The 13,677-nt window shown below is 33.2% G+C and overlaps 2 protein-coding genes across 2 annotated transcripts in view; both read left to right on the forward strand.

Moving 5' to 3' along the window:
* Positions 1–2,562: 2,562 nt before the first annotated feature.
* On the forward strand, positions 2,563–7,422 carry LOC105784829 (fatty acyl-CoA reductase 3). Its single transcript, XM_052621029.1, is given in 11 exon segments — positions 2,563–2,712; positions 3,465–3,545; positions 3,641–3,744; positions 3,904–4,106; positions 4,461–4,561; positions 4,752–4,945; positions 6,094–6,272; positions 6,375–6,456; positions 6,563–6,835; positions 6,923–7,050; positions 7,162–7,422. Coding segments are annotated over 11 exon segments (1,545 nt in total). The 5' UTR covers positions 2,563–2,669; the 3' UTR covers positions 7,319–7,422.
* The window catches only part of LOC105797660 (alcohol-forming fatty acyl-CoA reductase), an 84,406-nt gene continuing 73,434 nt past the window's right edge, over positions 2,706–13,677 (forward strand). The window contains exon 1 of the mRNA XM_052621024.1: positions 2,706–2,952. The gene's annotated coding sequence lies outside the window, so the exon portion shown is untranslated. The remainder of the gene's footprint in view (positions 2,953–13,677) is intronic.

Here is a 13,677-nt window from a genome sequence, read left to right on the forward strand (position 1 = left end):
TAGAGGCTGGATTGGGTAGGATTTCTAACTGCATATCTGCACTAATTAATGATTTTGTACTGTTACTGTATCAATTAATGATATTAAATACTATTCATTGGATGACTGATATCTATTATTATTATGGGACAAGGTCCCACTGATACTATTATTGAAATTGGGAAAAGTCCCTACTGATTACTGTCATTGTGATGGGCTCAAGCCCAATCGTTTACTGTTACGGGAAAGTGCTTAGGCCCACACTGAACTAGACTGTTACTGTAGCAGGCTCAGGCCAAAACTGCATTTATCTATTGTTTAATTGACTGTTTGCTTGTTAGGGGATTACACACTGAGTTTCAATAAATTCACCAGGTCAGTGCGGCGGGAGACTCGATGATGGCTACACAACCGCATTAGCTTTCGTTTTTAGCCTTTGATTTATAAGTAACTGAATTTGGGTATTTTTATGTAAAAAGGCCTCTTTAAAGTTATAAACTTTAAATTGGGGTTTTTATTTATTTAGTTGGATATAAACTGCTAGTTGTAGAAAAAGATGGGTTTTCAAAAGGTAACTATTTTCAAAGACACCACGTTTTCGCAACATTTCCAAAAAAAAAAAATTCCGTAATAAATGAGATTTTGGAAAATTTATAACGTTTTAAAAGTGATTAGCTTTTAATGATGCACGCTTGGAAATGAACAACCCGTTTTGGAATCACTGTTTAATAACAAAATGATTAATTGATTTTAAAGATTTCAATGACAACAAGTTTTACGCTAAACATTTCAATGTGACACTGCCAGATTCGACCATAACTCCTAGGCTGGGTTTGGGGTGTTACAGGAGAAGCATTAAAGGCAACAACTTACATTCTGAAAAGAGTACCAACTAAAGCAGTTGCAAAAACACCTTATAAGCTTTGGATAGGTCAAAAGCCCGGTCTAAAGCACTTTCACATTTGGGGGTATCCAGCTGAGGCAAGGCCATATAGGCCATACGAAAAGAAATTGGACTCCAAAATAGTGAGCAGCTACTTTATTGGTTATTCTGAGCAATTTAGGGGCTATAAGTTTTATGATCCCATAATTAGGAATATTTTTTAGACTAGAATTGCAACATTTTTTGAGGATATTGAGTTTGGGAGGAGAAATAAGGTTAGAGATATTGCTTTTAATGAGGAATTAGATTCTAACTCAGCTCCTACTATCACTTTTGACGATGTTCAGGTTTTCATACCTATCATTAACAAGACAATATTGAACAACTCCCTATTCAGGATGAGGTAATTGTTCTAGAAGAAGAAACTCAACAACCTTAAGAACAAGTGTCATTAAGGAGGTCCACAAGAGAATGGAGAAATGCTATTCTAAAAGATTATGTTGTATTTCTTCAAGAACATGAAAATGATAATGGAATGATGGAAGATGATCCAATAAACTTTATTAATCAAAGGGATGATTGCAATGCTTCATCAGAGACTCTATTTATAGGCATAAGAAGTATAAAAGAAGTAGAGATCTAATTCTAATAACTAATAGAATTTAAAGTACTTTAAAACTTTATCTTGATCATGATGGACATCCATTTAATAAGATATTCATAACATAATTAACTCTCTTTTTTGTTTCCTCTCAAATTTTGCATTTTCCTTTTCATTAATTATTTAAATAAGATGTAGACTTTTGCCGGAATTGTTTTACCTCAAAAATCTGTATATTTTAAAGATTTTTACTCATTACTATGTGATTACTGTCCGCCATTAGTGCTTCAAAAACTTCGATTATTTCATAGCGGTGAACCTTGGAAATTATATTTTATCTTTTTACTTTCATTTTCAACCGTGGTACATTTCTGAAGATTTTATCTGTTGTTTTTCCTTAATAATTTTCTTACTTCATAATATATATATATACCTATTGGATGAATGATGATTTATATATTTAGCTTATAATTTTATATTTTAAGAAATTAAATTAATTCTAAAATATTTTTATAATCAATTAAAAATAAAATATTGATAAAAATATTTCTAGGAACATATACCTAATGATTATGTATAGTTAGGTAGATGCATTGTTCAATTGCCAAACTCTTGATTCCTTGCTTTATTTAAGTGTTTGCATTAATGCAAAACGTGCTTTTGGATCGTATTGTTAGGCTAAACTTGCCCATAATTTCATTAATTAGTGGTCCCTATCACGCTTCTCATCGCAAAGTTGGATGAATAGTTAAAAGAAGTTGGAATCGACCAATCGAAAACTCTCCACCATATAAATATTCCAAACTCTTGATTCCTTGCTTTATTCATTAAATTTAAGTATTTGCATATGCAACACGTATTTTGAATCGAATTATAAAGCTTCAATATATACACGAAACTTACTTATAACTTTTTTTCGAAAGGTAGACTTATTTATAACTTCATTTATCATTACTCGTAAATATAGTGGCCTTCTAAGAAGTTTTCCATCGCATCTCCGTTCATTATCCCCTATAAATAGCCTCTTCAAAACTCATTGACAGAACATCAAGGTTGGAATAATAGATAAAACAACTCCCACCACTTTCAAAATAAAGAGATTTCCCCTAACACTACCTGTTTTTGGTATATCAACTAGGTTTTGGAAAGGAATACAGTTCAATTCGTCACTAGCTTGTTCTAGAGCTTTCATTGCCAACAAGGGAAATGAAAGAAATGATATGGGAAAATGATGAATGTCAGAATCAAGGTCTACCATTCCCCACATTTTGTATTCTTTTTATGCCTACTTTTTATCATATATTATTTTAGTTTAGTTTTATTTATTTAATATACAGTATGGGATATAGCTTTATATCGCAAACAACTTAATCCTAGAGAGAAGCTCATGTCTGGATGTGGAGCGTAGGAGTTTTGATTGGAAACATAACCCCCGTTAACCCACTAATGACTGATAGTGTGGACTAAGAACAGAACTTATAGCACGGTGGTGAGTTGCAAGTCTAAGGCTTATATATTATTATGGGGTGGTGTAAAAGTTGTTAGGCACTGTGGAAGTTTAGAATTTTTGTGCCCTTCCTAATCTAGAAAATTGATAGTTTTGGATTGGGGTAAAGTAGTATTTAGGACTAATTTACAATTGCTATTTAAAAGAGATGTGAAGAAACCCCTTTATTAAATATTTTTTTGAAAATTTTGACGTAAGATTTAAGTATTTAGTATTGCTATTAAAAAGTATTTTTAAAAAATAAAATGTTTGTTCTTGACACATAATGTTGCAAAGTAAAAAAAAGGCATTTGAATGAGATTCAAATTCGTTAATATAATGATATTTCAATAAAATATAACAAAATAGTTTATTGTAACTCATTTTTAATTTCAATAGAATAGTTATCAAGATTAGGACTAAATTTTGTTTTTTTTCTCTCCTGAAAAATACAATAATACATATATATTCTTTTGTCCCCTTTAATTCGTTCTCTTGAGTTTCGTTATTGGCAGACATGGAATTAGATAATGTAGCCAAGTTTCTTCAAGGCAAGACCATATTAGTCACTGGTGCAACAGGATTTTTAGCTAAGGGTATTACTGTTACTCTCTCTTTGTAAGGCCAAAGGTGATTTTATTGAAAGCACAACTAATACTTAATGGTTTAATGTTTCAATCATGCTTATTAGTCTTTATCGAGAAGATATTACGGCTTCAACTAAACGTGAATAAGCTTTATCTTCTTTTGAGGACTTCAAATGATAAATTCGCCACACAACGCTTAGAAGATGAGGTATATAAAAAAAATTATATCTATTTTTATGTACTCAATCCATCTTATAAAGTACATATATCTATATAAGAGACACAGTTTGCATATAAAATTATACCTTCTTTTATATACCAAATATCCAATTAAAATAACACTAACGTTAATAAAAATTATATGTAGATCATAAGCACAGAATTATTTAGAATTCTCCGCGACAAATGGGGTTCAAAATTTGATGCCTTGATATCAAGTAAGGTGGTAGCAGTGGAAGGTGATATCTCTTCTGAAAACTTGGGATTGGAAGATTCAAAACTAAGAGAAGAGATGAGGAAGGAAATAGAAATTGTTGTAAATTCTGCTGCCACAACTTGCTTTAATGAAAGGTACTTTAGAATCATGTTGTAATTAAGCTATAACTAATTATCGGTATCATTCTTCAAAGAAAAACGTATCAATTCCATCCTCATATTTAAATTGTATCTCATATGTACTGATGTTAAGTTGTGTTGACTCGAATTTGATTCTAATTTTAAAAAATACCTTAAATGTTGATTAAAACCTTTTAATGACTCTTAATATTTTTTTCTTATTAAATTATTTTCAATATTAGAGAGACTTTTAAGTTTATTTAAGTAACTCGAGTTATGGATAAATTTATAATAAAATAACATATAAATTATGTCACAAATTTACCAATTTGTTTTCTTCTTCATCTTAGCTTTTCTTACATTTGGAAGGTATGACATTGCGTTGGGCATCAATACATTTGGAGCTTTCAATGTTTTGAACTTTGGGAAGAAATGTGATAAAATAAAGCTATTTCTCCACATTTCAACCGGTAATTATCAATTATGATTTGATGTTTTATTACTTGTATTTCAATGTTATCTAAACAACTAAATTCTAGATATAAAATTAAAAGAAAAATTATTGCAAAATTAGAAGCATGACTCCATTTAATATCAGCTTAGGTAAATTATTGCAAAATTATTAATGATTTCCCCTTTCTTTTTTTTTCTTTTTTTTAGCTTACGTTTGCGGTGAAAAGGCAGGAATAATATTAGAGAAACGATTTTATATGGGTGAGACTTTGAAAGGAACACATAGCATAAATATATTTGAGGAAAAGAGAACTATGGAAGAACAATTAGCTCAACTACGATGCCATGGTGCTCCAGATAAAGCAATAAAGTCATCCATGAAGGAATTTGGCCTTAAAAGGGTTTTTTTTATTCCATCCTGATTCAAAATTATGATTAAAATGAATCGCCAAAGATTTGTTACATGAAGCCAAGTTGATTTGTGAATATGCCTCTTGAGTCATATATATAAGAACTGTTGAGAATCATATCTCATACTCATATATATGTCAATAATTTAAATTTGTCAAATATTTTTGGATTCTTTTAAAATTTAAAATTTAATCCCTATAATTTAATTTCGAGACATTGAATCGTTATACTTTTTTATTTACAAATCTTGGTCCGTTGCCAATTTTCCTATTAAAATTGTTGTGACAGTTATAAAAAGTTTTAGGAATTGGAATTTTTTATATTTTCAATAAAAATTATAAAAATTGAGAAAAATTAAAATGTTTTTAAAATTAAAAATATAATAATAAAAATATAATAATTTCCAAAATTGAAAAAATGTGTTATGTATTCCATGAATGATAACATAGTCTCTCTAAACTTTGAGCTATTTGTTTGAACCATATTAAATCAAATTTGAATAATTTTTAAATTTTAAACCAATTTAATTATATATAAAATTATATTTTGTAAATTTAATTATAAATTATATAAAATATTGGTAAATGTTGGATTAACACTGAAGAACACATGAAGAAAGAAAGCAAAATAAAGTCTACTTCTTTTAATTTTGGAACTTTTATATATTTTAAACAATTTTAAATGATTTTTAAAAGGTTTTCTTTTTTATCTTTTGAATTTTAAAGAGTTATTTTTCATAATTTTTATTTTTTAAATTATAATTTTAAAATTATTTGTTTTTATTTAAAATATGGAAAAATTAAATTTTAATTTTTTAAAAATATGTAGTTTAAAGAATAATGATCAAATTAATAAAAATCTATAAACACTAAGGGCTAAAAGTTATTTTTACCATTTTTAATTGCTACATGAGTAACTTTAACATCAAAATTAGAAGGAAGGACCAAGATTTTAAATAAAAAATGCAAGAACTCAATGTCTCAAAATTAAAATTTAAGGACTAAATTTTTATTTAAAAAAAATGAAGATATCTCTAGCATAATTAGACCTATTTCAATATGTATGATAAAATAAAATTCCAATATTATAAAACCATTATTAAAGGGAAAAAAACCCATAGATTACTTACAAAAACAAGTTTTGTTTATAATACCGGGCAAAATTGAATGGGTGGCCAAACACATATGTATTTACAAAGGCAATGGGAGAGATGCTTTTAGGACAGTTCAAAGGAGATTTGCCACTTGTTATTATACGCCCCACCGCGATTGCAAGCACTTATAAACAACCTTTCCCTGGTTGGATTGAAGGTGTTAGGTATTAATACTAATTTAAATTATTTTTATCACTACATGGAAGGGGAAGTTAACAATACGAGTAGATCATTTTTTAAATTTATGTATGGCTTCTTACATGCAGAACCTTTGATAGCTTCATTGTGAGTTATGGAAAGGGGAAATTAACATGTTTTCCTGCCAATCCTAACACTATTGTTGATGTGGTGAGATTTTTAATTCCATTTTCTTGATAACATTATAATTTCTTGCTTTATTGGAAGTAAAAAAAAAAAAAAAACATGATGAGGAGTTTTTAAATTGTATATGTAGATACCGGTTGATATGGTGGTAAATGCCATGGTTGTGGCCATGAGAGTTCATTATGCAGAACGTCATGTTTGTGAGACCATTTATCATGTCAGCTCCTCATTCAGAAATCCCTTAACACTCTCAGATCTTCGAAACCTTTTCCACTGTTATTTCATTAAAAACCCATGGATTGATGCAAATGGGCTGAGAGTGAAAGTTGGTCAACTAACATTTTTCAGCAAAGCTAATAGATATTTGCTGCTCATGCAAATGAAATATGTGCTCCCACTGAAGGTTTGGTGTTCTTAATTTCTTGTTTTTTAATCAAATTATTCATTTTCTCACTATAATTTTTATTTCTTCTTTCATGTTTCTGATCAGGTACTTTATTTGGCGAATATACTTTGTTGCCAACGTTTCAAAAAAATTTATAAAAATCTTAATCGTAAAATCAACTTCGCAATCCAATTAGCAAAACTTTACGAACCTTATGCATTCTTCTTAGGAAGGTAAATACTCATTTTACTATTCTATTATATTGCATTTAACCATCTTTCATTTTTATCACTACAGTTGTGTATGTCATAAAAGTAGCATTTTAAATGTTCTCTTCCAAACAGCTTTAATGATGGAAATTTGGTGGAACTACAAAGGGTGGCTGAAGAGCAAGGCATTGATTTAGTTGAATTTAATTTTGATTCCGAGAGTATTGAGTGGGAAGAGTATATGATGAATATTCACATTCCGGGCCTTTTAAAATATGGGATTAAATCTTAGGTGCTATGTCATACCAATGACCCACGTTGCTTATTATATATAATTTAAGAAATATTCTTATACCTTCGATTCTAAAATAAAATCAGTTACTAAAACTTTACAGACATTATGATGTAAGTGCATTTATAATATCATTTTTGTAATAAGGCCCAATCAGCCTGGGCCCACGTGTAAAAAATAATGAACCAAAACAGAGAGTAAAAACCCAAATAAAAATGCCATTTTTACAAGCCCAATATCATTAACTGGCCCAAAACCTAGGTTTTACCCTAGCCCGATTTCAACATAGTCTAAAGCAAATATTCGAGCAAAGAAGAACCCTAGTGCATGTGCCTCCAAAGACCTCCAGTAGCCGCCAAAGAAGACTCAATCGGCGACGTCTGGGCGAATCTCCTTTCCACGCACAAGACAACCACACCGCAAAACGGACTAAAAGAGTCCCAGTATTGTAAAACAAAAAAAAAACAAAGTGTTTTCTCGGGCTATAAAGCCGAACTTGTATACTAAAAGGGGGACGGATTTTTGGTATTGAGAGAATACAGAGAAAAAGAGAAAAAAGTCAATAAAGAACATAAAATACGAGTTTTTTTTTAAGGTGATTCTTTTAGTTTTCTTTGCAGTAGCCATCGTTTTTACTTACATTTTTTTATTATTTTCTTTATCTTCATTTTATTTTATTTAAGCTAACAAAAAAGGGAGGAAAACTTACCCAAAAAAAATGCCGTGCCACCGCCATCTCCGTCGTGATCGGAGTTTTGGTGAGAGGGCCGATTGAGCGGCGGCGCAAGGACGCTAGGGTTGCAAACCCTAGCAAAGCAAACAGGGGGGCCTTCGTTTTTTTATTTTTTTCCTCTCTTCGGTTGTAATTGATTTTGAAAGGAGAAAATTTGTTTTAAATAATGGATCGAAACGGCGCCGTATTGTCCAGGCCTTGACCCGCGCAGTGACCCGACCCGAAGGGGAGGATCCGCGCGTTTGGGCTTCGAAAGGGGAAATTGTGCATTTGGCCCCTCTCTTTTGCAATGCGCCCCAAATTAAGCCTGTTCGTTTTTTTCAAAATTAGGCCGCATATTTTACTCTTGTTTCAATTTGGCCCGTGCTACTGCGCAGTGTTTTGAGAGGATGGATTAATTTCCACTTGGGTCCTCCTTCTGTTGTGCGCACTTTAATTGGGTCCATTCGCGTATTCTCTAAATTTTAATTCGGCCCTCAAAATTCTTTTATTTTCGATTTAATCCTTCATCTGACATTTTTGTTTTTTTAATATTGTTAATATTATTATTGCATTCTTACTATTATATTATTTATTATTTTTGTCATCATTATTATTTTCATTATTTTTATACATTTACACGCATATTTTTATATTTTATATATGTACATATTTTTTAATATATACTTTTAAGCTTTTATAAATTTACATATATTTTACGTATGCACACATTTAAAAAAAAGACTTTTCATACATACATATTTTAAAATCCACACATGTTTCTCATATTTTACAATTCAAAATACATTTTTTATATTGTACATATATATACGTTTTTTGAGTTATTATAAATATTTTCTTATTCTATATGTACACGTTACTTGTACTCATATTATATATATGTGTTTTAATATACATATACGTATTTTCATGATTTACCAATACATATACATATACATTTTATTTTGTAAATATATACACATGTACATGCTTTTATGTTTATTTTATTTTCACGATTTTCAAATACATACAGGCATTTTTATTATATTTTGATTGATATATTCCATTTCATCTTTTATGTGTACACTTATATGTATGCATTAAATATATGCTAACGATATTTGTAAATTTATTTGTATATTATACCTACTTGTATATATATTTGTAAATGTTTATTCATATATGTTTGAAATTAGAGTATCCGTTTCATGATATACCTTAACCCTTTTTAGCATCCCTTTTAAAAATATATATTTTGATTTTCTCAAAGTATTTAAATCATCCTATTTTATAAATTCCAAAATATTTGGCATTCATGATTCTCGTGAAAGATCGTGTCCTAACTTACTGGATCGCGATTATTTTTCGATGAGTTTAAAAAGCCAAGTATTTCTTTTGCAATAAATTCACAAATTTTAAATGAAGCTTATTCTCGGGGATTCAAAATGTTGGGTCCTAACTTACTGGTCCTGATATTTTGACTCCTCGAGATAAGAATTTTCAAAAGCAAAAGGCAATATTCGGGTATTTTGGAGATTTAAAAACATTGTGCCCTAACTCACTGGGTGTGGTGTTTTATTTCTTTGAAATATGAATGTCTTACTATTTTGATTTATTCATGAAATAAAGAGTTTCCTTTTAAAATCTTTTCAAATTTTCGACACCAAGACATTAACAAAAATCAATTTGGTACCAATTTTGGGCGTTACGAGGGTGCTAATCCTTCCTCGTGAATAACTGACTCCTGAACCTGTTTTCTCAAATTTCGCAAACCAAAATTATTTTTTAAGGTGGGCCAATCACACCTTTTTAAAGGATCGGTGGCGACTCCTGTTTTGTTTTTAAAGTCGACAACCAAAATTTTTGTTTTCAAAAAAGCGGTTTCGACAGCTTGGCGACTCCGCTGGGGACGTTAGAGAGTCAAGCCATAAACTGATTATGTTTGTTTTTGTGTCGAAAATAAAATTTTTTAAAAAATTCATGAGTTCCCTTCGCACTCATTGACTTTTCATCATGGTATGTTGGTAACTTTGCATTTGCATTTTGCATTTTACCCTTAAGTGGGAGCAAGAAACTAGTCCTTCGTGAGGTTTTCACCTCCGTGCAGGGTAGTGGACCGCTTCCGGGATACATCCGTACCTATGTTTTCGTGAGATTTTCATCTCCGTGCAGCCATAGGGAAATGTGTCCCCATGAACTGAACTCGATCCATATGAGCCTATAATGGGTGAGGATCGAGGAATCTGCTGGTTCGGGTACCCTTACTCTAGAAACTAAACCTCATATAGTGAGCTTTAGGAACTTGCCCTAGGTAGAACTTGCCCTAGGTAGAATTATACCGAACCCTAGTAGATTCCTGAATAAGTGTTCTTGTTATTTTATATTGGATTATATCTTTATATGTGATACTGACTTGGGTTTATTTTGTTTTGATTACATGACATCATAATTGCATGACATTTCATTATAAAGGCGTTGGTTCATATTTGGTTGCCATATAGAAAGCTTATAATGGGAAATGGGTTTCTTGATAGAGTGGAATACAATGCAGTTGTCCGGACTTGGTCTGAGATGATACAGCGTGAAAAAGGTGATAGTTTGGCCGTGGGATACATATCAGAGTTATGGGACTTCACTCGTGTTAGCGTAGCTCAGAACAACTTGCAGGAGTTGAAGGAGATTTGGGATCAGTGGGATAATGAGGTTAGGCAGTTATTCTATTTAAATTATGGGGATTTGCCTTATTTACTTGACATGAAGGTAGACAAGCGTCTATTTTGAGCTCTTGCCCAGTTTTGGAATCCGGCCTACAGTTGCTTCACATTCGGGAAGGTTGATTTGGTGCCTACAATAGAGGAGTACACAGTTTTACTTCGGTGTTCGAAGGTTCAGGTAGATAGAATTTATTCGAAAGCGGTAAATGTACCGACCTTCTTGAAGAAGCTGATAAATATAACAGGGATGAGTGAGCAGTGGGTTACGACTCGGATTAAGCAAAAAGGGGATAGCAGGTGTATTCCCTGGAAAAGTTTGAGAGACCTCATTTTAGCACACCCAGATGTGAGGAAGAAAGTAGACGTCTTTGCTTTGAGTATATATGGCTTAATTGTGTTTCCTAAGATTTTGAGACATATTGACGAGGCGGTCACTGATTTATTTGATCGACTTGATAAGGGAGTTACGCCAGTTCCGGTGATTTTGGCAGAAACCTTTAGGTCATTAAATGCATGTCGAAGAACGGGAAATGGCAGATTTATTGGATGTGCCCAGCTACTACTTGGGTGGTTCCATAGCCACTTTTGGAAGGTTGATAAGGTTTCATATCAGGTCTTCTCTGAAAGTTATTCACCGTTGAAAGAGATAGTGGCTATGTCAAGGAGAGATGATATTACAGAGGAGAAATGGATGGCAATCTTTCAGAATCTGCAAGAGGAGAACGTCGAGTGGAGAGCTCCGTGGTTGCTTCCAGATGAGATCTTATATCGGTGTGGGGATTTTGACTGGGTTCCGTTGCTCGGGATTTGGGGAGCTGTTGGTTATGCTCCATTGCTAGTATTAAGACAATACAGGTCAAGACAGTTTGTGCCTGCCACTCAAGGACTAGTTGAGTGTGAATTTTCATATAAGGATGATGGCTACAAGAGGAAGGCTCGTGAGATGGCCAATGCATGGAATCAAACTCGCCGAATGAAGAGATTAGCCGTGGGTCCAATGAAAACTTCTGAGTACAACGAGTGGTGTGTTAGGAGGATTAATGACAACATTCCTAGGCCAAGTCCAGAAAATAGTCAGTCGATAGAGGAGCATTTGCGTGTCGTCCCTTCTGAGCTGGAAATCATAAAGCAAGACTTCGAAAGAATGAATGTGGAATTAGAGAAGAAAATAAAGCAAATGGAGGAAGAAAAGGTGAATTTAAAGTTGGACATAGATGTTCAGAAACTGGAAACTGAAGGCCTGAGAAAAGGGAAGCGCAAAGTCGAGGAAGATCTGAACAGCTTGAAAACAGATTATAAGAGACTACGTTTATCAGTGAGAACTGCTAGGTTGGGAAAAACCTCAGAGCAGTGGCGTCAAGAGGTTCAAGAAGAAAAGGCCAAGGCTGGTAGATGGGAAGAAAGATTCCAAGAAGCCCAGATGCAAAATAGATCGCTTCAGAAGAATTTGTTAGAAAATTAAGATGAAAGGGATAAACTAAAGGCTAGAGTGGCTGAACTTGAGAAGATTGTTCATCAATACTGAAATCGTAATTCAGTGGTGGAACTGCAAGCAAGTTTAAGCAGGATCAAGCAAATGAAGAAAACTATAGAAGAACTAGAGGTGGCATTGCAGAACTGTGAAGCCAGGATCGAGTATTTTGAGGCAAACGAAGATTATCAAAGCGAACAGCTTCACTATTTCTAGAATCAAGTCAGAAGCAGGGATCGTGTTATGGGAGAAGCTTTGGTTCAGATTCGGGAAGTAGTGGATCACCTACAAACTCTAGCAATACAAGCTGACACGTTGAGTATAAAATATGAATTAGAGTCAGACCGGGGACTGGAGTTAGCCTCATTGCTTCAAAAAATCAAGGTCTTAAGTATTAGGGCAAAGTCGTATTTGTAGTCTGCTTTATGTAAAGAGATTTGTTTTCTAGTAAAGTTTTCTAGTAAAAAAATTGAACATGAATCAACGTCTCTTTTCGCATTCATTTCATGCATTTGCATTTCATTACATCATATGTATTAAACACAGTTAAAGGATCCTAATTAACTAAAATCATTGAAGTTAACCTGGAAACCAACCAACTGACCAAGCATCGTTACGGCACTCGAGCAAAGATAAAGGACATGGATCAGAGATTGGAAAAACTCGAACAGTGTCAGAAGGAGATGTAAGACCGACTTCAGCTACAGGTGCAGGAGCGGTTAGATAAGATGCAACAGTATATGTCTGAGAAGATGTGAGAATCCCAAGATGATATTATGGCGAAGCTAACCAAGCTGTTGACTGGAGGAGGTGATAAGGGAAGGGGTCCCATGGCTGATGTCGAAGTGGGTAATGAACCACTCTATCCTCTAGGCTTTACTCCTCCACATGTTCGAACTCAAGCTGAATATCCGCACAAACCCATTGTCACAATCAGGCCTCAGTAGTCCCAGGCCAGTGCTTCGAACTTTCAAGCTAGATTGGGCTCTAACCCCGAAAACTACCCTGTTAACTTTGCTATTCCTGACTTCGATGAAGTGGCTGAAAAGGAAAGAATAAAGGAGGAGTTACCAAAGCAGCTAGAGGAAAGGTGCAAATGGCTCGAGGAGAAATTTAGGGCGATGGAAGTCACCGAGAGCTATCGCGGGATTGACGCTAAAGAACTAAGCTTAGTTCCAGATTTGGTACTCTCTCACAAGTTTAAGATGCCAGAATTCGAGAAGTACAATGGGACAACTTGCCCAAAAGCTCATATCACCATGTTCTGCAGGCGAATGGTTGGATACGTTAACAATAACCAACTATTGATACACTGTTTCCAAGATAGCTTAGCAGGGGCAGCATCTAAGTGGTACAATCAGCTGAGCCGTACCACGATTGGTTCATGGAGGGACTTGGCACAAGCATTCATAAAACAGTATAGTCATGTGACAGACATGGCTCCTGATAGAATTACCCTCCA

Source organism: Gossypium raimondii, chromosome 9 (assembly GCF_025698545.1).
Source record: "Gossypium raimondii isolate GPD5lz chromosome 9, ASM2569854v1, whole genome shotgun sequence".
In the NCBI taxonomy this organism is placed as follows: domain Eukaryota; kingdom Viridiplantae; phylum Streptophyta; class Magnoliopsida; order Malvales; family Malvaceae; genus Gossypium; species Gossypium raimondii.